At 40.4% G+C, this 27911-nt stretch overlaps 1 protein-coding gene across 1 annotated transcript; it reads right to left on the bottom strand.

Annotated features, from left to right (window-relative positions):
• Positions 1–870: 870 nt before the first annotated feature.
• C1QTNF7 (C1q and TNF related 7) lies at positions 871–27497 on the bottom strand. The gene is made up of 3 exons (XM_021679381.1): positions 27469–27497; positions 7150–7395; positions 871–1874 (listed from the first exon to the last, which is right to left on the bottom strand). The coding sequence occupies exons 2-3, from the start codon at positions 7385–7387 to the stop codon at positions 1243–1245; spliced, it is 870 nt and encodes a 289-aa protein (XP_021535056.1). The 5' UTR covers positions 7388–7395; positions 27469–27497; the 3' UTR covers positions 871–1242.
• Between the last annotated feature and the right edge of the window lie 414 nt (positions 27498–27911).

The following is a 27911-nucleotide window of genomic DNA, read 5'->3' on the forward strand; positions in this document are numbered from 1 at the left end:
AGATGCCCACCCTGAGAGATGGCTGGACTGCGGGAGCCTTGAGGCTTGGAAGGGACAGTTATTTGCTCAGACGTCTGGTCTCTCTCCCTCCTCCTCCCGTTCACCCCCATCAGTTCACTGTAAATCAGTGGACATATGTTTCACTTTACTTGAATTCAATACCTTGGAAATCCATGAGAAATAATGCCTCCCGACAACGTAAAGTAGTGCCCTCATGTGTGTGCAAGCTAAGAGGAATAATAATTGTCTTGGGAAATCGTCAAGCTAAAGGATTTAGGAGCATGCCCTCCTGGCTGATCTCAGTAACTGGTTTTTCTTCATTTCTATTACCCCTCCCGGGCCCCCTCTATTTCTGAGTTTTTTTACCCCTTTCCGATGGCAAATACCAGTGGTGTTTTGAGGGTGAGATGGGGTGAATACAGCTGCTGATTCATGTTTCCCTTGTATTCCTTCCACGTCCTTAAACACACACCACTTAGACTGCTTAGCATTTTTCCATGTGCGAAAGTTTTTCTGGCCCCCTTCTCCAGGACAGAGCAGCTCCCATGTGCGTCCAGCTTCGAGTCAGTCTGTCAGGTGCTCATCTCACTGAATTTGACGGTATGCTCATCACACACCAGCCTGTATGAACGTAGAGAGTTTGTTTTAACTCACTACTAAATCTGACCCATCACCACAGTGTCTGGGTCACAGAGGCGTACTAAAGAATTGTTGAGTGAATACATATACAAGCGTGAAGGAACAAATAATAAAACAAAGGAAGTTATCACTTCACTTTAGCTTGCCTGAAATTACTCAGTATCTCTTACCCTTAGTTTTTGCCTTTTGAGAATTGTTAAAGACTTTGTCTAGGGTGTTATGATTCTCTTAAGTAGCAAGCAAAAATGTAACTTTATGAAGATTTAATGAGACAATATCATTGCCAGCTGATTTTATCACTCAGGGAGTTTAATAGAAAATTTGTTAACATTGTCTTTAATTTGTTTAAATATTTATGAACATCGCTTTCGAGAGGATTCTTATCTGGGCTTATTGTTTTATAGAATTCATTTTGGTGTGGTTTCAACCATTTGGTGGTTCAGCTTGTTTTAATAGATGCTGCTAGAATTCTCTGTAAGTGCTTTGGAATCTGAGTGGGAGTCTCTTTGGATCTTGTTTCTGCTTGCTCCACCGTCTAGGGCCCCAGATTAAATCAAAGTGTCTGCCACAAGAATCTTGGAACATTCAGGACATGAGTCCTGATCACAGCTCATCATCTTCTGATATGGAATCTAGATAATCTGTGTCAACATATAGGAGAAATCCGGAGAACAAGCTGTCTGCCCAACCTGGGTCTGAGAAGAGGCCATTCTGGTCAGTGAAGAAGATCTCCAGCCAGACTTCATCTTCTGGCTGCAGATAGATGACTGTGGACCCCGAAGCCACATCATGGTTCCCTGTGTTGGCGTCGAAGGTCTTTATCCGGTACTGCCCATTGTGGACCAGCCCGATTGCCAGATGCTTATTTGCCAATGTGATATCATAAGAAAAGTAATAGATCCCTGGGAAGGCACAGATGAACTTCCCTGTTGCAGGGTTGTAATGCTCTCCCTCATTAAAGAGGACCTTGTTAAATATAATTGGTAGCCTTTCTTCTGGGTAGCTGGTCGTGATGCCAACAGAAAAGGCAGATTTGAGTACAATGCTTCCACATCTACAAACTCCAGGCAGCCCTGGGTCCCCTTGCTCTCCTCTGTCCCCCTTTGCTCCAGGAGGCCCAACTGGACCCACTTCTCCTTTTTCTCCCTCTGGTCCCATGGGTCCTTTCTTCCCAATCTCTCCTTGGTCCCCTTTCTCTCCAGCAAGGCCCAGTGGTCCAGTCTTACCTCTCAAACCTTTAAAAAGAGTTTACAGTTTAATTAATGGTTCCTCCAAATGTACAGTCACAAATAGCATGCCCCACATAGTGCCAGCACCCCCTAAATGTGTTTCTCCAATCAACTTTCAACAGTACACTACTAAATACTAACGCACCTTTAAAAAAAAAATCACTGATGCATTAAAACAGAAATAGAAAATTGTCATCAGAATTACAGGTTAGTTTTCCTGAGTGCATGAGAAATCATTGAAATGTTATTTTGATGGTGGATCATTTGCAACAAAATCAGTCACATATAGTATTTGTCACTACAGGAGAAATTCAATGAGCATAATGATACTATTCCCCAGAGTGAGGTCATGGGGGCAGACAGAACCAGATGAATCCTTAGAGGCTATTTTGTCTTATGCCCCATCCTACTTCTATTGGTATTAATAATACAAGAATTAATGAAAATTAGATTAGCTCATATTTATTCAACATTTACTATGTACCAGGGACAGCACTTTATTCACAGGCATTGTCTTCTTTAGGTCTTGAAACAACTTTATGGATTAGGAAATTGTTATTGTTTCCATTGCAGATGGGGAGATTGAGCCACAGAGAAGTTAGTTTGCTCAAGAGAATAGCTAGTAAGTGATGGAGCTGTGACCTGAACTCATGCCTGCCTGACTCTGGAGCCTGAGCATCCCTCTGGGTCAGGGGCTAGAGTGTACATTGTAAAGTGCACCTGGCACATAGTGAGGGCTCAATATGCTACAATAACCAAACAACTGTGACGGCCACCACTGTGTAGTAGTTCTTTTTTGGAGGACAAAACAGTCCCAGAAAGGTGAAGAAACTCGCTTCTGTAGCAAGGCTAGGACTGGAATCCAAGTCCTAGTGTAATGATGCTTCCCCTTCATCAAAGTGCCTCTTACCTGTGGGGCTGGAATCAAGAATCCTAAATTCTGTTTGGCTCTGCAGCTAAATGGTTGTATCATTTTAGGCAAGTCCCTTAATTTCTCTGGGTCTCCTTATATATAGAAAAGACATAATATCTGTGAAAGGATTTCAACAAATTCAAAATCACCACAGTGAAATATTTTCTGTTTGTCCAAATCTTTATAACTACAGATCAACCATAGGCTAAATGAAGAGAAATTGTGATCATTGGTTGAAAGGGATAAGCAACATCTATTTAATTTTTAAACCATGTATATATAATAACAAAGCATGAAAATGTCATTTAATTTTTATGGTCAAATCCATTACATAAATAATGCTTGTATAATGATATACCCTCAAAAAGTATCCAAATTATTGGTAATTTATGATGTACTTTTGTAGTCAGGGAAAGTATTTTACTGATATACTGTGTAGTTTCACTCTTAACTATGTATTTGTTCTCAGGAACTTTTATTAAGCTAAGCCTTTTTATCTTGATAGTGCTCAAATAAAAGAAAATATTCTTTTATTTTAATATTACATGTATATCAGTGTACGAGCTTAATTATTTTTCAGTGATTTGGCAAATGTAGGAATGAAATGTTCTGGATAATGTAAATTTGAGGAGAATTAATGCTTTACCCTTAAAACATACAGTATTTTGTTTTAATAATTTTGGAAAGAGGCTGTTTAACAATTTATGATGCACAGAAGATTCTAATAATGAATGAAACCTTTTTTTCGTGATGGGATCAGTGTTAATACTGATCACAGAACTGTCCTCAAGCTCTAGGTGGCTTTTGTTGTGAAGCTGAAATTCCACTGGTCCCAGCCAGAATATACTCTGGTATATTTCTTGAAATAAGGCCATAATAGTCTGATCTTTTGCTTCTTTTTGGTAGAAATAAAATATGAATACTATTTTACTGTTAAATTTACTTGTGAATTAAGGACCACAACTTCTAAATTGTTATTTTTATTTTCAATAGGAGCTTAACTTTTGCTGTCTCCATGAGTGATCTTTGACATATTAATAAAAAAACTTTTTGGCATCAGCAACAATTTTGACTATTAAATTTCATTATGTACCCCAGTCCTCCTGCCTCTATGACTTTTGGCAAGTCACTTCTTGTCTGTGTTTCAAATACTCCACTTGCAATATGAAGAATTGGATTTAAGTCCAATCTCAGCGTTTGGATTTTCTATGGTCATTGACATAGAAAATGAAGGATTAACTATAATAACTTGAAGTAATTCTTCCTGTTTGCATGAAGGATTTACAGTTGTGCTAAGGGCCAGTTAATGAATAATGGAAAGAAGGGATACATCACTCTCCCTCTTCCTATTCAGTTAGACATATGCTTGGGTAAAGAGGAGAATTATGGAATAGTGGTTAGTCTACACTTAGGTACTGACTAAGGATTTCTTCTTAGTTCTCTAGAAAATGGGCTTACAAAGATTTCTTCTTCAATGCTATTTCTTTCTCCCATCCATCCATCCATCCATCCATCCATGGATTTATGTGTGCATGAATACATACATCTAAATCATGTAATATTGATTGACCATCCACTAAATGCCAGGCACTATGCTATGGGCTGAGTGGGACCTTGACATGAATGACACCTGTTCCACCCTCAAGCTAGCTGTTACTATGTATTATACTGTGATCTGCAAATAGGGGTCATAGCTAAGTTCATCAATCTCTAAAGCCATACAATAAACTAGAATGATCTCTTTCATGAGGTGGTTCTGGTGTTATTTGAAGATATCTATAGGGTTGTGCATTCAGATTAAATTAAATGGTGGGATTATGCTATAAGAGTAATTGCTATAGACCAGAGAGGGAGGCAGATATGTTTAACAGAAAATTTCTAATTTGGTATAACAAATTCTGTACTTGTAATTTAAAGTAGAGAAGTTGGACAAAACTATGCTTGATTCTGTTTGCACTTGGTTGGATGCATGTAATGGGCATGTTTACCAAGGGTACATGAATGAGAAAACATATGTGGTGTCATTCAAGGGGACAGGAGAATCAAAGGGTACCACCCATGTTGTGTCCAGTTCCAGCTGCATTAAAAGCTTGTCCCCAAAGCTGCAGAGCTCCGTTACTGTTGTTTGTAAATGGGGTGTATTTTTCTTCATTGGTCACAAAGGCATTCCTACATTTCTTGGCTGTTACAGATTCTTGTATGTGTATTTGTGTATATTGGATTTAAGTCATCTCAGGTTGGGAAGTCATTTTATTTTTTAATTTAAATATTTTCACTGTAACATTATTATTATTGTTGATTATAAAGACTTCTAACAGGGTTATGGTAGACATTAAGTACTAAATGTAAAATTCCTGACACAGTTCTTAATAAATGGCCATGATGATGAGGATGATGAATATTATAATTATATGTTTCTATATTGGCATTGTCCTACAATGCACAGGATATCCATCCTACATAACTTATTATTTGGCCCCAAATGTCATTAGGGTGGAGGTTGAGAAACACTGGTATAGAATAATACCAGATAGCAATATGTACACAAGAATCTTGTTGAAGAATAATGCATGGGTGGATAGATGAATATGGGGCTGTAGCCAGCCTCGTATGGTTAAAATTGTAGCAATTATGAACATTCAATTTAATCTGAATGCATAGCCACATACCTATTTTTAAATGACACTAGAACTACCTCATGAAACCCATCACTCATTTCTAGTTTATTATATGACTTTGCATATTCAGGAACTTAGCTATGACTCACGTTTGCAGAACGTTGTGTGATATGTAACGACAGCTAACATTTCCTGAGTGCTTACCACATGGCAGCTTTTCTACCAAGTGTTTTGCATGTATTATTGTGCTTAATCATCACAATCGGCCTTACTACTTCCAATTTACAAATGAGGGAACTGAGGCTAAAAGTGGCTATTTGCCCAAGGATACTAAGTTAGTAATTGAAGGAGCCAAGATTTGAGCCTAAATCCTACGGACTCCGTTGTCTACTTGGGTAAGCACTACATTATTGCTTCCAGACACAGTAAACTAAAAGTGTTGGTCATATGTAACTCTGATCCTGGTGTTCTTACAGGATTTCAAGGCTACTCATGATCATGACACAACAGTTAAGTTATACTCATAGGTGTTACCATAGATAAGATGTTGAACCTTTACCTAAAGATTTTTTATCTAATATTGAGCAATATTCATACACATTTGGTAGCTACCAATTTTCCAAGTACTTTCTGTGTGACAAATTCAGAAATGAATTATTATCCGGTAAATTGCATATATATTGTGCTACTGTTTCACGTAACACCAGTAAATCAGGTGCAATGACTAGATAGAGACTTATTTCTTAGAACGGATTAACTTTTCTCTTCCTATCTTTTGTCCAAGGCTTTAGACTCAGAAACTTGTTTTCAAAGATTGATGCCAAATCACTTCCTCTTTTAGAGTTAACCTGGCTTCTCTAGAATTTCAGTTCGGTTTACTCTGAAGGATCGCAGGGTCTGGCAATCTTCCTGGCCCAACTTATTTGTGGAGAAAAAGTAAAAATTACTGAAGTGGTAGAGGGCAATTGTGTTGCTGTAAAGAGCTATAAGAATCTACCTTTTTCAGCTGTTACAGGACAGGTGGGAAAGAGATGAGCCAGGAAAGGTGGGCTATACAGTACTATTGTCATTTCATCTCTGAAAAGTAAAATCTAGAAGTCTTTCATGTAACTCTGCTCTGGATATTAGCGCAGAGCAGGATAGCACATGTGCTTTTGGTTCCTGATTCCTACCTCTGCTTTGTCTGTCCATTTCCCTTCCTTGTCCATCTGTCTGCTATCCATCCATGCCCTTGCGCATGCAGACATTGCCTGCTAGTTGTGACTGCCCTGTGGTCTTGGGTATCAGTGTTTGAATCCAGCTCTGCTGTTCACTAGCAGTGAACTTCCCTCTGCAGTAATTAATTTAACCATGTTATTGCTCTGTGTTCTCATCTGTAAAATGGCATCACTGAAAGAGTTGTCATTACAATAAAATAAGGTTGCACGTAAAGAGTTTCTCGAGCAGTATCTAAGGCATAGTGAGGGCTCAGTATTAATTATGATTAAGGAAAGTGAAGTAGAGAAGGGATTTCAGGAGCAATTCTTATTAGAAAAGGCAACAAAGAACGGAACAGTTTAAGGTGGGGGTGAACCAGAGGTGTTTATTTATTCGTTTATTTTTAAAGATATATTTATTTATTTGAGAGAGAGAGTGTGTGAGCATGAGCGGGGGGAGCGGCAGAGGGAGAGGAGAGAGAGAGAGAGAATCCCAAGCAGACTCCCCACTGAGCACAGAGGAGCAGAGTTTAGGGAACTTCATTGTTCATTACCTGCAGCCCCCTTTTCACCTTTCTCTCCTTTCCTGCCGTCTCTACCATCTCGTCCTGGAAGGCCGATCCGACCATGGGGCCCCGGGGAACCATTTGCTCCAGGGGGTCCTGGAGGTCCAGGTAAGCCAGGGATGCTACAGATATATCTTGGGGAGTAGCTCTCTCCTTTGAACTGATTACCCCGAGGCTGTCCACTGGCACAAATGGCAAAACTTGTAACATAGAGCAAGATAAACATCTTTGGCTCTGGAAGAGAAACACAGGGACATAAGTGCACCCTTGGTGGGAGTTTTGGCATAAATGAACACGAGAATGGGCATCTGCAGTCACTCACTGCAGTGCTCACCTCTCCATGCGTGTATAAAACCCCAGGTTACTCTCATAATTCCCTTGGAAACTATTAACACATTACTTATAGAGAGATCTCAGTACCCCACAGAAGGGTTGGTGGAGATGAAGGATTGATTTAAACAATTTCAAAATAAAGCCACTTGTTCCATTTTTTTTTTCCTGTAGGGTCAATGACAGATTTTGAAAAATAATGCTTTCTTTTTGCAAAAATAATGCATTATTTTTAGAAAATTAGGAATGCTTATGAATAAGATAAACATTAACATTATTCTCACCACTAGAGATAATTATAATTTACATTTTGATACACACATCCTTCTGGTCTTTCTATGCTGTGGAGGAAAGAGATATTATGCCACTCTTGTATTTTTTCAACCTTTTTCACTTAACAGTATATCACGAGCATCTTCCCATGTCAAAAATTATTCATAACATTAAAAAAATGTTGCATTTTCCTCCATTATCCTTTATGGACATGATTCTCTGTTGTAGATATTTCCTTCCAGTTTTCTGCCAATATAAACACTATACTAGACATTGGTATATCTAGTCTTTGCGTGCATCCATGATCATTCCCTTAGAATTTATGGGCTTTTTAAAGCCGGAGAAAAGAAGAGGCATTCTCAGGAAAACCATATTTTTCACTTGATAATCATGTGTAAAACCGATTATTGGAGTACTGTGCATGTCCTGCAGGGAGGTCTCAAACTTTAATTTAAAATCTGCAGGATACAATGCCCTGGTGAACCATTAAGTGTTAGCACCAAGGCTCAATTAAAGAGCTGAGTGAAATTAAACCATGCATGGTGTCACGTGCTTCTAGGGAAGCAGACAACAGGTCTCTTCAGCTATGGTTTAATAGGACTTGGTTTTTCCCTCCACAAATAAGATCCTGAGAATGACGGATCATTTATTAGCATGACATTTGGCATATAAGCTGAGGGGTGGGTAGTATAGGCTGGAACACCTGATTTTCTAGGCTAAATGGTCCTTAGGATTAGCAGCTTTTTGGATGGGACAATGTATACACATGGTTTTAGGGCAGTGTAAATTAATAGTTTTTGGATAGTTGGACCTGTGCTTTAATAAGAAATCTCAACAACACTTGATGTATATGCCTGGCATATACTCGCCCAAAGGAAATAATCATAAAATGTGAAAAAAAAATCGGATGGAGTTTCCTTGCTTTTTGACAGCCACATCAGAAAATCAACCAGGCACACTGCACCTGGTTTATGATACCCATGGGGAAATTGCAACATCTTGGAATTAGACCTAGAAATTTGCCAGAGCATAGGAATGACAAACTGAGAAAGGCACAGTGTGCACATGTGGTTCAAAATAAACCTGATTCCTAGAAATCTTATTAGTGAAAAACTGAGGCAACTTACCCAAATATAGGCTCTGTATCCTTGACTAAATCTCCATGTCACCAGTGTCTCTCCCTGCACGTTCCCCCACCCTCAACTCCAGGAGAACATTTTTGCAGTGTTCTGTCTGCTATAACATGGCACAAACTCAAAATTACTGATTCCATTGCTCAACTGGGATTAAGGCACTTTCTGAGACGCCCAGAGGATCTCATAAAGATACCAGCCCTTTCAAGGGTGTTCCGGATGAAAAAAAAAAGGAAAGAACATTCTATCCATACCCTTGCCACAGTTAAAACAAACTACAGTGATTAAATTGCTAGCTTTTTCTTGTAAAAAACTGATTAAAGGAGGTTTTGAGGAGGAATTTGAAAGAGAAGAACATGCTCATAGGAGATACTCATAAAAAGGTGTTTAAAGAGACATGGAATGTGATCCTGTAGCCAAGGTCAGGATTTGGTTCTACAAGGGACTTGAAATTATGTGGAGAGAAGGTACTTTGGGCAGTGACATCTCAGACACTGGTGGATGCTGAAAACACAAACATGCCAATAGTGGGGGATCAGTCTACAGAGAAGCTTGTGGTAAGGGTCCAGGTTATGGTGGGTAGAAGAAGCAGAAATTTTAAAGATGTGCTTGGAAGGATATTAATATTTCCAATAGCCAGGCAAAAATGTGCTCAAAGAAGGTAAAAATGAACACAACTGAAACAGATGTATTCATTGAACAAATGGTTTGCCTTTCATTGACAAATGCATTAGAATATTGTCTGTGCTGTAGTCTAAATGCTGGAAGCATCCCCAGTTAGAATTTTTTTTTTTTTTAGGTAGGGAGGGGACAAGAGGAGGGGCAGAGGGGGAGGGAGAGAGAATCTTAAGCAGGCTCTACGCTCAGAGCAGGGCTCCATCTCACAACCCTGAGATCATGACCCCAGCCAAAATCAAGAGTTGGATGCACAACCGACTGAGCCACCCATCTCCCCTCCCCAACCCCCCATCCCACCCAGTTAGAATTTTTGAAAGGCACTCAAAATGATTATCCATTGACCATCCTCATTGGAACACCAACATGATGTGGTGCCTGATGCATGACGACAGCATGGTGGTAAGTGGCCACTTGAGTCTTGGGATTCAATTTACTAGGATAACAAAGGGGTGCGGGGTATGATGGAAAACTACAGTGGCATCACCCTGTAATGGTTCTTCATTTTACTTAAAAGTCAAAAGCCTTACGGTACATGGTCTTCAAGGCTCTCCTTGATTGGACACCCAACCTCCTAACTTCTCTGACTTCATCTTCCTCTTCTCTCCTTCCCACTCTCCAGCTCCAGTCGCTTTGAGAAACACCAAGGAATTCAGAGTGACTGAATTCAGATGAGAGAGTGAGATATGTTCTGCCTTAAGGCATTCATACTGTCTCTTCCCTCTGTCTAGAACTCTCTGCCCCAAGGTGTCTACATGTCTCACTCTCTCATCTCCCTGTGTGAGTCTGCTCAAATACCACCCTCTCCCTGACGCCAATTCTTACACTATATTTAACATTGCAATCGCCTTTCATACCTCCTGACCACTCCCCCATTCTGCTGTACTGTTTTCTCTTCTTCGTTGTACTCAACACCTCTAACTTACTAGATTATTATTACCTTTATTATGCTTTAAAAATATTGTATATCTCCATCTGATAGGATGTAATCTCCATGAGGGTCAGGGACTTTGTCTTAGTCATTGACTTCTACAACCATCTAGAACAGTGTTTGGCACAAAAAACTCAGGTTGTGGGCAAGGAAGGAGATTTTTTTGGGGGGCAGTTCTGAGTTTTATGAAAAACAAGATGAAGAACCAGAGAGAATGGACTATGAGTCTATTACAAGGGAAGGAGAAAAGAGAGACTTAAAGAAATATTCTGGAGGTTTGTGGGTCCCTTTCACCGTGTTTGAAAAATACAAACAAAAGACTTGAGTTGTTTTAATTTTGCATAGTCTAGAGTATTTAGAAGTATTTTAAATATTTACTTTTTTTTGGTATACATAGAACATGCACATTTATAAAATTAAAAAATTGTATGCAATGAAAGTAAATCTCTTCTCCCTCTTCCCAGTCTTCCAGACATGCAGTTTCCCTCTCTAGAGGCAATCACTGTTGCTAGTTTATTGTATGTCCTTCTTCCATGTTGGCACACTATATGCAACTTTCTGTACCTAGCCTTTTCAGGTAGCTAAGAGATTTTCTCTTATCTCTCTCTCTCTCTCTCTCTATCTATCTATCTATCTATCTATCTATCTATCTATCTATACACTGTACATAGTTTATGATATGAGCAGCAAATAGCTTTTCCCAGTTTGCCTTTTCATTTTATTCAAAGCATTTAAGAATATTTTTATCATAAAAACATTCCTGGGACACCTGGGTGGCTCAGTCGGTTAAGCCTCTGCCTTTGGCTCAGGTCCTGGGACTGAGCTCCATGTCAAGGTGGGGGGGGGGGTCCCTGCTCAGCAGGGAATCTGCTTCTCCTTCTCCCTCGTCCTCTGTCCCTCCCTCCCAACTTAGGCTCTCTCTTTCTCTCGTGTTCTCTCTCTCATGCTCTTGCTCTCAAATAAATAAATAAAATATTTAAAAAAACCCAACATTCTTGAAGTTCAATTTATTGTTTTTAAAAGGCCTTCCTCACTTCAAGATAATAAAAAGATTTTTCCCACTTTCAGTTCTTTTGTTGTTTCATTTGTTCACATTTAATATTTGACCCATTAGAATGTTTCTTTCTTTTTTTAAAAAGATTTTTATTTATTTATTTAACAGAGAGAGAGAGAGAGAGCACAAGTAGGCAGAGTGGCAGACAGAGGGAGAGGGAAAGGAGGCTCTCCGCTGAGCAGGGAGCCCAATGCGGGGCTTGATCCCAGGACCCTGGGATCATGACCTGAGCCAAAGGCAGCCACTTAACTGACTGAGCCACCCAGGCGCCCCTCTTTTTTATTTTTTTCGGTTGAATATTTATTTATTTATTTGAGAGCGAGAAGGAGAGAGAGAGAATCTTTTTTTTGGATTGCTTTTTGTATGAATAATTTTTTTTTTTTTTATTTTAGAGAGAGAGAATGAGAGACAGAGAGCATGAGAGGGAGGAGGGTCAGAGGGAGAAGCAGACTCCCTGCCGAGCAGGGAGCCCGATGCGGGACTCGATCCCGGGACTCCAGGATCATGACCTGAGCCGAAGGCAGTCGCTCAACCAACTGAGCCACCCAGGCGCCCGAGAGAGAGAATCTTAAGCAGACTCTGCACTGAGCGTGGAGCCTGATGCAGGGCTCAATCTCACCACCCTGAGATCATGACCTGAGGTGAAACCAAGAGTTGGACACTTAACTCTGCCACCCAGGTGCCCCTAGAATGTTTCTGATAACAAGTGTGAGATAGGGATCCAACTGTATATTTTCAACACCCTTATATTGAATAATCCATCCTTCACCCATTTTCCCACTGGTTTGCAGTGAACTTGGTTATTTTGGCTGGGACTGAACTATGCGGGTCACGGCTTTATAAACATTACAATATTTTTGAAAAAATCTCTTTATTGAGATTTAATTTACACACCATAAATTTGGCCAGTTTGAAGTATACAACTCAATGTACACTATAATCCAATTTTAAATCGTTTTCAAAACTACAAAAAAGAAACCTCATACACATTTGCAGTTACTCTTCATACAAAATATTTTGAAGGATTGCATTGAATATGCAAATTTATGTAGAATATGTGTTAAAATGTATTTTTTCCAACATCACTCTCTTTTGGAGTGAGAAAATCAAAGCTCTGGAAATATTGTTAATCTTGAACAGAGCTGTCCTGGGATGTTAATGTATCCTATTTTTCTGTAGGGATTACAAAGTAACAGGTTTTTAGTTTTTTAAACCTCTTTTTACTTTGTGGTAATTTAGATTTCACAGGCTTTATGTTAATGTGTATTTTGAATTTGTAAAGCATGAATGTCGTATATAGTGTTTTGTAAGATTTTTAGCGATAGAACTCTTTGTTCTTGCCAAACGAGCCATGAAAAATACTTGGAGAAATACTGAATAAATCACTGCAAATATTGAACTTTTAGACAATGCACCCACAGATTGAGATTCCTTTTTTTAAAAAGTAAAATAAACCCATGTATATACAGTCAACTAATATTTGACAAGGAAGCCAAGAATACTTCCTTCATGGGGAAAGAATAGTCTCTTCAGTAAAATGGTGCTGGGACAATGATATTTACATGCAAAAGAATGAAATTGGATCCCTAACTTACACCCCTCAAAAGATCAACTTGAAATGGATTAAAGATTTAAATATAAGACCTAAAACCATAAAACCTCTAGAATAAAACATAGGGAAAAAGATCCTTGACATTGGTCTTGGCAACAGTATTTTTGGATATGACAACAAAACACAAGCAACAAAGCAAAAACAAACAAGTGGTACTACATCCAACTAAAAAGCTTCTGCATAGGAAAAGAAACTTTCAACAAAATGAAAAAGCAATCTACAGAATGAGAGAAAAAAACTGCAAACCATGTTAATGAAAGTTAATATCCAAAATATAAAAGGAACTCATACAACTCAACAGGAAAAACCAAATAATCTGATTAGAAACGGACAAAAGATCTGAATAGACATTTTCCCAAAGAAAACATATAAATGGCCAACAGGTACATGAAAGATGCTCAACATCATTAGTCATCAGGGGAATGCAAATCAAAACCACAATGAAATATCACCTTACATTTGTCAGAATGGTTATCAACAAAAAGAAGGGATAACAAGTTTTGCTGAGGATATGAAGAAAAGGGAACCTTTGTGCACTGCTGGTGAGAATGTAAATTGGCATAGCCACTATGGAAAACAATATGGAGATTTCTCAAAAAATTAAAAGTAAAACTACCACATGATCCAGGAAACCCACTTCCGCATACATATCCAAAGGAAATGAAAACAGGATCTCAAAGAGCTGTCTGCAGTCCCACATTTATTGCAGCATTATTCACAATAGCCACGACATGGAAGCAAACTAAATGTCCATTGACAAATGAATAAGGAAAATGTGGTATATATACAATGGAATATTATTCAGCCATAAAAAGAAAGAAATCCTGCCATTTGTGACATCATGGATGAACCTTAAAAGCATTATACTATGTGAAATAAGTCAGAGAAAGACAAATACTACGTATGATCTAACTTATATGTGGAATCTAGAACACTGAACTCATAGAAACAGAGAGTAGAATGGTGGTGTCAGGGTCTGGCAGGTGGGGGAAATGGGGAGATGTTGTTGAAATAATACAAACTTCCACTTATAAGCTGAATACGTGTTGGGTATCTAATGTGCAGCATGGTGTCTATAATTAACAATACTGTCTTCTTGTATACTTGAAAGAGAATAGATCTTACTGCACATGATTACTACACACAAAAACATATTCTTACTGCACACAAAAATGATAATGATGCGAGGTGATGGATGGTGTTAACTAATCTTGTAATAATCATTTCACAATATATACAGGTATCAAACCTTCACATTGTAGAACTTCAACTTATACAATGTTATATGTCACTTCTATCACAATAAAGCTGGAAAAAAATGCAGTTGGTAGAATGTAAAATGGGGCACTGCTGTGCAAAATGGTAAATTAATTCCTTAAAAAATGTAATCTAGAATTACCGTATGATCTAGCAGTTGCACTTCTGGGTATATATCTAAAAGAAGTGAAAACAGGGACTCAGATATTTGTACATCCATGTTTATAGCAGCAATCTTCACAAGAGTGATCAACAGATGAATAGATGAACACAATATGGTATATACATAAAATGGAATATTATTCAACCATTAAAAGGAAGGGAATGTCGACCCATTCTACAACATGGAGGAATCTCGAGAACTTTTTGCTAAGTGAAATAGGCCGGTCACAAAAGGACAAATACTATACGATTTTTACCTATGGATGTATCTAGAATAGTCAAGATCATAGGGACAGAAAGTCAAGCGGTGGTTACCAGGGGCTGGGGAGTGGGGTGGGAGGTTCATGTTTAATGAGTGCGAAGTTTCAGTTGGTGAAGATGAGAAAGTTCTGGAAACGCACGGTGGTGTGATGGTTGTAAAACACTGTGAATATACTTGCTGCCCCAGAAATGTATGCTTCAAAGGTAAAGTATATGTGATGTCTATTTCCCCACAATACAAAATACCAAGTGAACAAAATAAGATGACTTGAGATGCAGGGAACCTACTAGTATTTTTATGACTGTGCTGGGTGTTCTAAAACATTGTTTACTTCATCGCTACACTGCTTTTATGCAGTAGGCGATACTATCTCCATTTTACAAATAAGAAAATTGAGACTTTGAGGGATCACATTCACACAACCGTAAAATGGCAGAGGCAGGATTTGAACTGAGCTCTTTTTGTCTCCAAACCCTCCTGTTTTCTCCCACATCATGTGAGGGAACTGTAATATTACTTCATGACAAAGGGCTGGACTTGATTATTAATTCGACTTGAGAATGTATTCTGCCTGGAAATCATTAGGAAAAAGATAGGTAACTAGGGGTGGCCAAAGCATGACATATCCTTGGCCTGCAGAGGAAGAGATTTCACAACAGCAGGCTCTATCCTTCTCTAGCTGCACTAGGAGTGGCTCTAGAAGTGAGCAAGACAGGGTGGGGACCTGAGGTGTTCACGTCCCAGCTGCCTCTGGTGTGTGGTTCCTCAGCTCTGTCCTTGGGGCTCCAGTCTCCCTCCTTGGAACTGCCTCTCCTGCTGGCCATGGAATTCCTTCCCTTCTGTCACTATGCAGCAAGCAACATCTCACACCCACGTTGTGTTATGGCTATCTATCTAACTGGCTTTTTCTCCACCAAAATATAAACTCTGTGCCACCAACATTTCTAGGACCGAGACTGGTCTGCAGTAGAGGCTCAACAGAGGTTGGATGAAGAAAATATTCATTCATCAATATCTCCTTAAAGAACAGCTTGTGATTTACAAAGCTTTGGCTGCTTTATATAAAGTGCCACAATGGCACAATAGTAAAAAAATGCTGACATTTGGCAAACATTTTGTAGTCTACGGAGCAATGTTAAGTCCGTATCATCTTTCCAAAAGACCCTTTTGGGGTAGATCGGACGGGGAACTGATGTCTCAAGAACTCAGGTAACTTGTCTATGGCCACACAGCTCATGTCAGACCAGAGATTTGAACCCAGGCCTTCAGTTTCGTGGAATTTTCTAGCAGAGCTGTCTGTTTAATAAACTCAGAAAGCTACCGTAATGAAACGGCCCACTGCATCTACATTTGCCAAAGTTCTATAAAAAGAGTAAACACCATACCTTGCTCTGGGTTGGTGGGTTGCTCCAGGATTCTAAATCCACAAGAGACTGAGGATCTTTCATGAGAGCTTCAGCGAAAAACTTGCTTTGGTACCAGACAGAAAAAGAGATCCAAGTTCTCAGAGGTTTCCAAATAGTTGTGCTAAAAATAATTTTCTCCTTTAGTCCCAAAGAGCCAAAGGCCCTGGAAGTCATTCATGGGGTGAGGCTCAATCAGGGGCTGGTCAAAATTATGGTTTTGTTTGAGATAAACCTTAAGCTCCTGCTTTCTTTTACTGGGAAATTTAGAGGTGCCTCCATCTCTGTGTGTCGTGGCCTCTTTTTCAGATTTGTTTACTTAAGTTTTTCCCTCTTCATTTGTTTTCCACTGGGTGGAAGTTTCAGGAAAAAAATTACTCACTGACTGGAAATTAGTTGTTAACTTAGAGAAAAGAGTTATTTCCTATTTGAGAATTTTCAAGGTAGAATCTTCAAATTCTGGAGATTGGGTGTTGTCTCATGGAACAAACAAGGAGAGGTGGTAAATATTCTTGGTAAATATGGCGGGAAAGGGGCCCCTCATCCTATGTGCTATGAAGTGGAAGAGGCTTATGAGCACTGCACTGATCTTTTCTTTGTTCTCTGCTGAATGGGTAAATGATTGGGTATTTTTGGAAGACTGATATGTCTTTGTTACTATAGAGAACTGATCATAACAACTCAAAAGGCAGAATGGTTCTCCAAAGCCTGTGACGACTCATCTTCGGTGCAATCAATTTCTTTGTTTCCTTCTGATACGTACTTCTCAAATCTCCTTAGCAACAGCAATATATAATTCATGATGTCATTTATGGAAATTCAGTGACTGAAAAATCTTGTTTTTATCTTGCTTTCCCTACCATTCTTCTCAAGCATTTGAGGATGTTAATTGGAAGAAGTATTTTCAAAGTTATTGAAGTAGACATTGATGATAAATTTGACCAAGAAGATGGATGGGCTCCCCATCCCGATAATCTTCATTTTTGCCCTAGCTATGCACCCTCCCATCTGGAGGAAATAGTCTTTTGAATTTGTTGCCTGTCCAAAATATGAATGCTATCATAAGGTAGTAAAAACCACATGCTGGGCACAGAAGTGAGCAGGTTTTTGCTAAATTAGAGCAGGATTTTTTTTCAGTTGAGTAGATTTGAGATGTAGCATTTTGTCAGTGTAAGGTGTATGGTATATCACTTGATATATTTATATATTGGAATGTGATTGTTGTTGTCATCATATTACATAGTTATAGTACAATAGTATTGTCTATATTCACTATATTGTGCCTTAGATCTCTAGGGCTTATTTACTGCTCGTTACAAGTTAATACCCTTAAACACCTTCAGTTTTATCCTCCTCCTCCTCTGATAACCACCATTTTGTAGAGTATGATCTTAATCAGATGTCCCCGGGTTTGTCTTCTCATCCTCAAAATGAAATGGTATCTTTCATTATTTCTAAGTTTTCTCACAGTTCTTAATATTCTCCAACAAAGTGCTTGTGCCTGATGAGATTGAATTTGTAAAAAAATGTCCCTTCTATACATATGGGTAGAGATACAAGTCACCTTGAAGGAGATATTTATTGAGAAAAGTCACTCAAGTGACTCTTTTAGAGCTGTGCATATAAGGAGGCACTTGGCAGCAGCTCAATGAAAGTTTTTCCTCTCAGGGATTTTTGACTAGAGAGGTGTTGAGATTATTTGCTTAAATGGTCTTCTAGAAGGAAGGAACCAACGGTCCAATTCCTCTCTATGATGCAAATTTAAGGAAATTAGTCATGGACTATAGGGTTGGCCTGGTTCAAAGCTGGTCATCAAGAAAGGACGCGGTAGATCACAGAATGAAACTGACCAGGAGGTAAGTGAGAATCTGGACAAAAAGGCCAAAAGCATTTTGGGGTGGTGGCTTTGGTACAGTATATGAATGAGCCTGCAAGTTTGTCTGCTTTCATTCATTCTGTCAGAGCAGATATCCTTTGGGGGACAGTGGTTAAACACACAGTGGTGGATTAAAAGCATTATTATATTGGAACTTAGTAAGGGGGTAATATGGAGTCAGCAAGAGCATCCCCTACAAAAGCATCTACTGGAATGTGCATGACTAGTGTTTAACTGTGTCACCATTTGGTGGCAGCTAAATCAACTGGAAGGGTGGGCAATCAAAGGTTTTTTTTTTGTATGTTTTACCTGGGTTGGAAGTAGGAATGACTCCTTTGAACCAAGCAAGTCTCTAGAATTCTTAGGTTGTTCATGGAGGGGAGGATTGAGGTCTTGAGTAGTCTACATGCTAATAAAAGCAAATGGGATCCTAGCAATTCACTGAAAGAAAAGAATGGCATGACCAGATTGAACTTAAACAGGCAAAGCAGGTCACTGGGGTAAAATGCTTCCATTAGTTCAATACCAGTAGAACATCACACATCAACCCTTTGTCATGTGTAGGGCTGGACTTGACTCTCTAACTTCAAGGAATCTCCCCTTCTAAGAGGCTGAACTAGAACACCAGTCCTTACAAGCTTAATTTCAGGTGTTTCAGCCTTCGGATGTGTTAATTTATTTATATAAAGTGATGGCTTTTTAATGGGCTTTTCTCATTCACTCTTTGAAATAGCACAATCTCTGTCAAAGAACTTAGAAATAGTTTCTTGACATCCAAAAGAGACAGGTGTATTCTTACGTTACTGCCTTACCTTGGCTGAGTATTGATACAATTTATGGGTATTTATATTTGCTTTCCTGTGTCATTCACAACTTCCTTAATTTCCCTTTAATATTTGATGATAAAGTCTCATATTATTAAGGTATTTTTTTCTGTTCTACAATATTAGATTTTAAAAATTATTTTTATCTCAGATAACTCATTATAATCTGTATCTTCTCAGACATATTCTTCTTCACAAAGAGAACTAGCCTTTGAAATTGTCTCCTACAGCATTCAGAGCTCTGATGGGGCTAAAGCTTGTTAGTGACTATTTCACTCAGCTTTTTTGATGCTTTTTTTAGAGATTGTGAAAGTGATGGGTAAAATAATATGCTGCAGGGAGTATTAGCTGAGAGTAAAAAATCAGATTCTGTTTTTACCTGCCAGTCATGCCAAAGCCAAGGTCTTCCTCTGCCTTTCCTACGCAGAGAAGTTTTTCCTCTCAGCTTGTGCTTTGGTTTTCCTGTTTTTAACTCACTTATCAGCTGAAGTCAGTTCAATCTAGACCAATCCAATCAACGTCCACAGAGCATTTAACAGTGTGCTGGTTCAGCTCTCAAAAAAAGGTTTAGGTTTGTAGTTTTGCCATTTTTTTTTTTTTTGGTGTAAATACTCCCTTGATGGGGGGGGGGCATGTATTTTTTTGAATTAACATTTTTATTTTCTTTGGGTAGATAACCAGTGGTGGAATTATGGGATCATATGGTATTTTTAATTTTTTTGAGGACCTCCATACTGTTTTCCACAGTGGCTGCACCAATTTACATTCCCACCAACAGTGCATGACAGTTCCTTTTTCTCCACATCGTTGCCAACATTTGTTATTTCCTGTCTTTTTTATTTTAGCCATTCTGATAGGTATAAGGTGATGTCTCATAGTGGTTTTGATTTGCATTTCCCTGATGATGAGTGATTAAAAAAAAAACCAAAAAACACCTCCCATCATGGCCAATTTCAAGCCACCAACCTGAGCTTGACTAAATGCAAAGTTGGGAAGATATGTGCAGAATTGGCCTTTTTGCTAAGTACTAGAATTATTAAAAAAAGGTTCTAGCTGATATACAATGAGCACTTATATGCTACAACATTACATCCTGTTGAGGTGAATAATTTTATCATCCTTCTTTTAGAGATGAAGACTGTAGGCAGTCTGATCCACAGTTGGCCCACCCAACCACTATACCATATACCTCCCCAGGGTGTTGCTAACTTTACAAGACCAGGTTCCTGCATCCAAAGAGCTTTCAGGAAGGTGGAATGCCCACCTGACTCCTCCTCCTCCCTGGAGCACTAGATTCTGTCTGGAATCTAATCTCTTTATTGTCTCAGCGCCTTACTTATTTCATCTCCTCTGGCTTGCAAGTTCCTGCTAACCGTGTCTTCCCCATGCCCCTTTCTTCATCTGCTCACATTCTTTAACCTTATCCATTGCTTTGTCCAGAAAGTCTCCTTGATGCTTCAGAAAGTCTCCCTGATGCTCTCCATCAGGTACAGTCTTATCTTCCCTTGAGCCCTCCTGGCACATTATTTGAACCTTTCTTATGCACTTTAGCTCATGGATTCTCAATTAGGTCTATTGGTTCAGCATATCAGCAGATTAGGTCAAAACAGTTGTATTTTTCAGAAGGTCTATGAGTAATTCTTTTTTTTTTTAAAAGATTTTATTTATTTATTTGACAGAGAGAGACACGGTGGGAGAGGGAACACAAGCAGGGGGAGTGGGAGAGAGAGAAGCAGGCTTCCCGCTGAGCAGGGAGCCTGATGTGGGGCTCAATCCCAGGACGTTGGGATTATGACCTGAGCTGAAGGCAGACGCTTAACGACTGAGCCACCCAGGCGCCCCTCTATGAGTAATTCTGATGGACAGCCAGGCTTTGGGAATCTTTGTCTGAACTTCTCTTGTTCAAATGATGCCCTGTTTGTTAGTTCTTCCAAACCACAGGGTTCCAGTCATACAAATCTGGTCTTCTCCCTTTTTCCTCTTGTTCTTCTATTCATTACCTCATCACATATTTATTGAGCTGTTATTATATGCTAGCTACTGAATGCTTGGTCTTGGTATTCAAGGGAGAGTAAACCTAGAGTCCTTATAGAGGAAAAGTTTAGTGGAGAAGACAGACATTCATTAAATAATCACAGAACTATGTTTAAGAGGATGTTAATTTGGACTTCCCATCATCTTGGAGTTTCAACTTAGAACTCAAAGCAAGGAATAATGGACAATCAGTGTCCACACATCCATTTAAGGCTTGCTAAGAACAGCTGGATCTGACACTGACCAGTATCTACTTTCCATCCACATAAAAGAAAACTAGAAGTTAAAAAATGATTAATGGTTGGAGACAGAGCCTTCAAAGTAGAGAGCTGTTAGCTGATAAGGGAGTGCTGATGAGTTCTCCCCTCCTTTCCTATGAGGGAGGTAAGGGAAGAGTGATACCCACTCTCCAGCCAAGAGATCACTGATAGGGTGAAAGGTGCCTGCAAGAAAGAAGCTGTTGATTCTCCAGTTGGATGTTTAACTAAACTGTGAAGCTAAAAGGCTTGCAGTTTTCACAGGATCAGAGACATGTGATAAACAGGTTCTGGGTGAGCTTGGCCCACCCCTGGAGGTTGATGTCTTATGGGATCATAGAAACTAGAGAATTCTAGTTCTATAAAGGCAGAAGGCTGTCAGAGAAGGGAGCCAGTGTAGGGGAAGCCATTAGAGAGACAAAGGTACATGAGTTTCCTAAGAGGCAGGTGGTCCTGGCGATGAAGCTGGGATTGGGCCATCTAGATGGGAGCTTAAGCCAGGACAGAGTCCTCCTAGAGCTAGGTAGCCAGTAAGAAGTCACTGAGTACATCACTGAGTGCAGAAGCTGAGGCCGGTGTGGGGCAAAGCAAAGTACCAACCAAAGAGTGAATCACCCATTCAGGGAACTGTGTAGTATGGAGGTCTCTCAGAAAGTTTCTAATGACCCTGGGAATATGTTCAACTAGAGAGAGCTGGCATTTGAAGATGAGGCACACCTGTGTGTGGCAGGAGAGAACCATGCAAATAGCACAAACTGAGCAAAAATACTTTGATCATGTTTTTCTAATTCTTTTATGCTCTAATCTGACTCTAGACATGTTCAAAGTGGAAGGAGGGAGAAGAGATGGGGGCAGAGTGAAAAACCATAGCAGATCCTGAGCTGAAGGCATGGAAAAGGGAACAGGCTGTATTTTGGATGTGAAATGAAAGTTATGATTTAGAATTGTCTTTTTAATATCTGAAAATGAGTCACAATTAAATAATGAAACTGGGTCATGTAATTGAAAATGACCAGAAAGTTAAGGAATTTGCCTGAGATGTCATGAAAGGACAAGGAAGAAGGATCCAAAAGAATTTGACTAGAATAAGTGATGGGAGAAGAGTGAAGTTGTTTCTCACCTATATCAAGGACAGATAAGGTCATCTGATAAATTCATTAAACTCTAGAGAGTGTTCTGAAGGAAAGGTGAGGGGTGTTTCAGGAGTGTCTAGCAGGGTGACATAGCTGAGAGGGCCTGCCTTGAGATATGGCATCTGGCCTGAAATATGAAACAGGAGCTGACATTAACCAGTAAGAGGTTGTGAGAAAACACTTTCAGGCTGAGGGATTGCCATGTGCAAAGGTCCTGCGGTAGAAGAGGATAATTTTGAAAGAAGGCCATTGAGAAGGAGCAAAGGAGAGCATGAGCCTGGAGGGAGGATGGCTCTCCTGGCCATGGAAAGTTCTAGTCTTTTTCCTGGGATAATAGGATCCCCTGAAGGACTGTGAACAGGATTTTATGAGTCAGGCCGTCAACTATCTCTCAACCCTGATAGGTTACAATAATGAGGATGGTATACATTGAGGTGATGCCTGTTGGCCGCTTTCCCGGCTTTTCAGTGTGGTTTCTGAGCCCAGTTCCTTTCATTGTAGGGAAAGAAGAGAGTTCTTGTGAGAAAATTAGTTTGCAAGTTCACTCACTCGTTGAATGAACACATGTTATTATTTTTTTTTAAGATTTTATTTATTTATTTGAGAGAGAGAGAGAGAGCATGAGGGGGGGAGGGTCAGAGGGAGAAGCAGACTCCCCGCCGAGCAGGGAGCCTGATGTGGGACTTGATCCCGGGACTCCAGGATCATGACCTGAGCCGAAGGCAGTTGCTTAACCAACTGAGCCACCCAGGCGCCCCTGAATGAAGAAATGTTATTGACCCCTACTGTGTGTCAGGACTTGTCCCAGGCCCTGGGGATCAGAGTTGAAAGAGGAAGAGAGGACCCTGATGTGCACAGAGTTCATATTCCAGCAAGAATTTCACACCACTGGAGAAGGAAGGACCCTCAGAGGGCATCAGCCTGATTTTCCCATTTTACATACCAGAAAACAGATGCAGTGAGAAGTGACTTGCCCAAAGTTTACAATTACATATGATGTTAGCATTAGAACTCAGGTCCCTGTATGATTTTCAAGAGTCACTCCTTGCATAGCATAGCCTCTCATCAAGCCCTCATTCCTGACTTCACATGGAGAAGACGCTGCAGTATTCTTTATATATAGAAATATCCATTACTGGGGATAATTGAGAATTAACAAATAGCATTGTTTCCAACCATAATACTCGATCCTTGCCCGGATGTCCAAAATATCACCTCTCATATTTTAAATCATAAGAAATGTTTTCAAATTTGCAGAACATTTCAAACATACATGAAAGTGATGCACACTGATGTCCCAGGTACCCGGCTGCCAACTGCAAGTTACCCAAGGGGAATATTGTTCCCTCGGTGCCCTATTCGCTTAGGCTCCCTTCCCCCCAACCCTTGCATTTGGTATGTTGTGAAGCAAATTCCACACATCATATCATCTATTCCGTAAATATTTCAGAAAACTTTGGAATTTTTATCATCTTGGATAACAAATAGCAGAGTGATTGACACCCTGCAGCTCCATCGGCCCTTGAGACTTCTTAACCAAAAACGAGCATATTTTAGATAAGTCAAAAATGTCTTAAAAGCACTTTACTCACAGACTGCCATAGTGTGCACTAAAAGTTCTGAAATGTAATTTTATGGGGCTGTCAAGCTTTTTCAGGGACGTTTTCAGAGTGCAGTGGGAGCTCTCTGATGACCCGTTACAGAAATTCCAAGAAGCTGTGAGCTCAGTAGGGAAGGCCTCGCAGAGCTGGTCTTCCACGCCGCCGCACGTCCAGGACGGGCCCTGTTGCTGCCGGGTGCTGCAGTGTTTGGTTTTCACTAACAAAACCCGTCAAACTGTCCTGAGATTGTTTAGCAAACACCGGAGAACCAGTGCTGTTTTCAAAATGTCAGGTAATCCTGGAGTCTTGGCAGGTGGAGGCTAACGGGGTGATCTGAGTTGCCTTGGGAGCTGCAGAGTCCCTCGGCACAGAATGGGGCAGGTCAGCCCAGTAGGTGTGTGCAAGGCTGGGCACTGCTGCTTCCATCCCCTCTGTGGTGCCGTCCATCGAGAGAGGCGGAGGGAGAACTTGAGCAGCGACAACCGGGCTGACAGACCACGAGAGCAGAACCTCTGTGTGTCTGCTTCACAACTCCTATGCTCCAGGTTGTTCCAACTTCAGTTTGTACACCTCCCTGAGAAATATGGGGCATATGAAAGCCGCTGTATCTTTGTGTGTGTGCACATTCTTTTTCTTTTTAAACACTGACATATGATCGGCATATAGCATCATATCCGTTGCAGGTGCATAGCATAGTGATTCAGTATATGTGTCTGTTGTGACATGGTCACACAGTGTAATTAGCATCCATCACCACACATAGTTACAATTTTTTTTTTTCTTGCCAGGAGAACTTTTAAGATTTGCTCTCTTAGCAACTTTTAGATGTACAGTGCAGTGTCAACTATAATCCCCGTGCTGTACATGGCACTCCCAGGACTTATTTATTTTATAATTGTATGTTTGTACCCATTGGTCCCCTTCACGTATGTCACCCATCCTCTCCACCCCCAGCCTCCGAAACTCCCAATCTGCTTTCTGTAGGATGAGTTTGGGTTTTGTTTTTAGACTCCACATATAAGTGAGATCGTATGGCATTTGTCTTTCTCTGTCTGACTTATTTCACTTAGCATAATGTCCGTGCTTGTGGTGGCAAATGGCAGGATTTCCTTCTTTTTTATGGCCGAATAATATTCCATTGTATATACATACCACATTTTCTCTATCCATTCATCCATCGATGGACACTTAAGCTTGTTTCTGAGATGCCGCATCTTTGAATGATGAAAAATAAAAAAATAGTTACCATTTATCAAGCGTTTATTGTGCCAAGGCACTGTCCTAAGCACTTTATATGTATTTCTTGGTTATTCTTTACCATGAGCCCCAGGAGGTGGCTGCTAGGACTTCTTCATGGTGCACAAGGGGACCGAAGTTAGGGGCACATTGGCAGTGCTGGTGAGGGGCAGAGCTGGACTCCAAAACCCTCCTCCTCCCTAAACCAACAGCCTCCAATCAGCCTCCTGGTTTCTTCTACTATAAAGCTTTCCTGCCCCTCTGCCTGTCTTTGAGACTCTGCCAAAATACAAGTGATGGTGGCTCACTCCCTTGCTATAGCAAGTTCAGAATAAATAGCCTTTTCTTGTTCTCATCTGGTTCATCTTCATTTATTTCCACAATGTGGATGCCCACAACCTTTTGTTTCATTTCTCAGTTGTCTAAAGTTCTAGAAGGGGAAGAGGGGTACTAGTCATTGGGGCCCCGATAAATGTGGGGAAGCCAATCCCTACTTTTAAGGGGCTTGCAGTCTCTGTGGGGAATCTAGGCTTCTGTTATACCCGATAAAGACTCAGGTACGAGAATGCGCCCCTTACAGCGTGCTCCTCTGGGGCAAGAACCCTCTCTTCCTCACCTATGCCCCCCACATGGCAGCCAAGGGATAGAATCTAAAGGTGCTCACTATATACTGGTGGATTAATGACTTATTCTAATTAGATGCCAGAATAAGAGCAAGGAATTTAGTCTTAAATGCTGATTGGGTTCTGGAGGCAACCACTGACCAGTAAGGTCCAACAGCCATGTGAGTAGTTCCCCTACCTTCCTGTCTCTCCCCTGACCTCTTGCAACAGCCTCTGACCTGCTCTCTCTGGCCTTGCCATCTCTGCCTTCAAGTCCAAGCTCTCCTGTGTTACTAAAGTGAACCCAAACAATGGGCACTTGATAAACAGAGATTTGCTAGATGAGTGAATAATATCACTTCCCTATTTAAATTCATTCCAATAGTTAAACCCACTCTGTAATTTTTTTGATCCGAAATATCCATTAGATAGAACTTTGCCACAGGGCAAATGCAAGGGAAAAATCACAGGAAGCACAAATGGGAAGAGGAATTATTTGCTGGTATGTGGGATGGCTTTGGTTGGAATGGTGAGACCCACCTTGTTCTTGGATTCCTGGAACACCTTGGAAGTCAAAAACATCTCCTCTCCCTTCCAGCTGGCTACATAGGGCCACTCTTTCTCTGATGGTCATTGAGAGGTATATATCTTCCCTCCCAGGACATTAGTTAGTGGCCAGGGCAAGGGACCTATTGGAAGGGTTGCAACTGGTAGCCCAGAGGAGGTCCTTCAAGGGGCTAATGATCAACATCATTTATGGGGACTCCTATTTTGAAGGCAGCAAATAATAACACCCATTTATGAAACACCTGCTATAGAGAATCCTGACCGCTTAGTGAAGTAGGTATTATTATCTGTTTATTAGAGATGCGGAAAGTCAGGAGCCCAGATAAGAGAATTTGCAAAGGTCATGCCGCTACTAAGTGATAGATTTGGCATTCAAACTCAGATTTTTCTGACACCCCCCCATCAAACCTTTAGTTTTTTTTTTTTTTTAAAGATTTTATTTATATATCTGAGACAGAGAGAATGAGAGAGACAGAGAGCACATGAGAGGGGGGAAGGTCAGAGGGAGACACAGGCTCCCTGCTGAGCAGGGAGCCCGATGCGGGACTCGATCCAGGGACTCCAGGATCATGACCTGAGCCGAAGGCAGTCGCTTAACCAACTGAGCCACCCAGGCGCCCCAAACCTTTAGTTTAATGTGAGGACAGTAATACTGCTTAGCTCCCATGATTGTTGTAAAGATTAATTGAAATAATCTACAGAAAATGAGTCCCACGTTGCCTAGAGCATAGTAGGCACTCAGTAACTACTAGGTGAGTTAATATTGCTGGCATTATCTTTGCTGCTCTGGCTATTGCAGCTTTGGCTCCTGGTCTCTGATGAATCTTCTGTCCTGTGTTCTCTGTGCCCACTTGGCCCCTCAAAACCACCCAGGGGCCCGTCTTTGGTTTCAGGGAGGCCAGAGGTAACATGGCCAGTTAGTGATGAAACTTTTTATCCTGAGGGTTTTGAGAGTGGCTGTGTGACATTATCTAGGCAGAAAAATAGTGATGATGGTGGTGATAATAATAATAACAAAAATAAAATAATAATAATAATGATAATAATAATGATAACTTAAATTTATTGAAAACCCCTAAACTCACTTCTTTGTGGGCATTTCAGTTCTATTCCAACTGCCCGGTGTTTCTAAATGTTTACCCGGATGACAGAAGACCCTTGTTCTCTGCTTTGCTTCTTGCTGGAAACATTTGAGGCATTCTGGAGGAGAACCATGGACAGGAGCCAGTGTCAGAGTTAAGAGTGACAATAGACCCAACAAAGGCAAAGATTTAGCAGCAGGTGGTACCACTTGCATACACATCCCCTGCCAGCCAAAACAACATTCTCACTGACTCCATCCCAGTGGAGAGAGAGCTGAAAATCCAACAGTGACTCATAGTGTGCTTGGGAAGAAAGCTGAGTATAGTGGTTTTGGCAAAAAGGACAAAAGCAATGAAATGTTACCACAGTCTAAATTAGCAGGACTCTCCACATCTTCTCTCTTCCCACTGACATTTCTTTGTGGCAGCTGATGGAGTAAGACCAC

The sequence above is a fragment of the Neomonachus schauinslandi genome, chromosome 2 (genome assembly GCF_002201575.2).
Source record: "Neomonachus schauinslandi chromosome 2, ASM220157v2, whole genome shotgun sequence".
Taxonomy (NCBI): domain Eukaryota; kingdom Metazoa; phylum Chordata; class Mammalia; order Carnivora; family Phocidae; genus Neomonachus; species Neomonachus schauinslandi.

Coding starts and splice junctions, on each gene's coding strand:
- C1QTNF7 (XM_021679381.1), bottom strand. CDS start 7,387: ATGTTTATCTTGCTCTATGTTACAAGTTTTGCCATTTGTGCCAGTGGA. Junction 1,875..7,149: donor AGGTGAAAAGGGGGCTGCAG/GTAATGAACAAT, acceptor CTCTTTTTAAAG/GTTTGAGAGGTAAGACTGGA.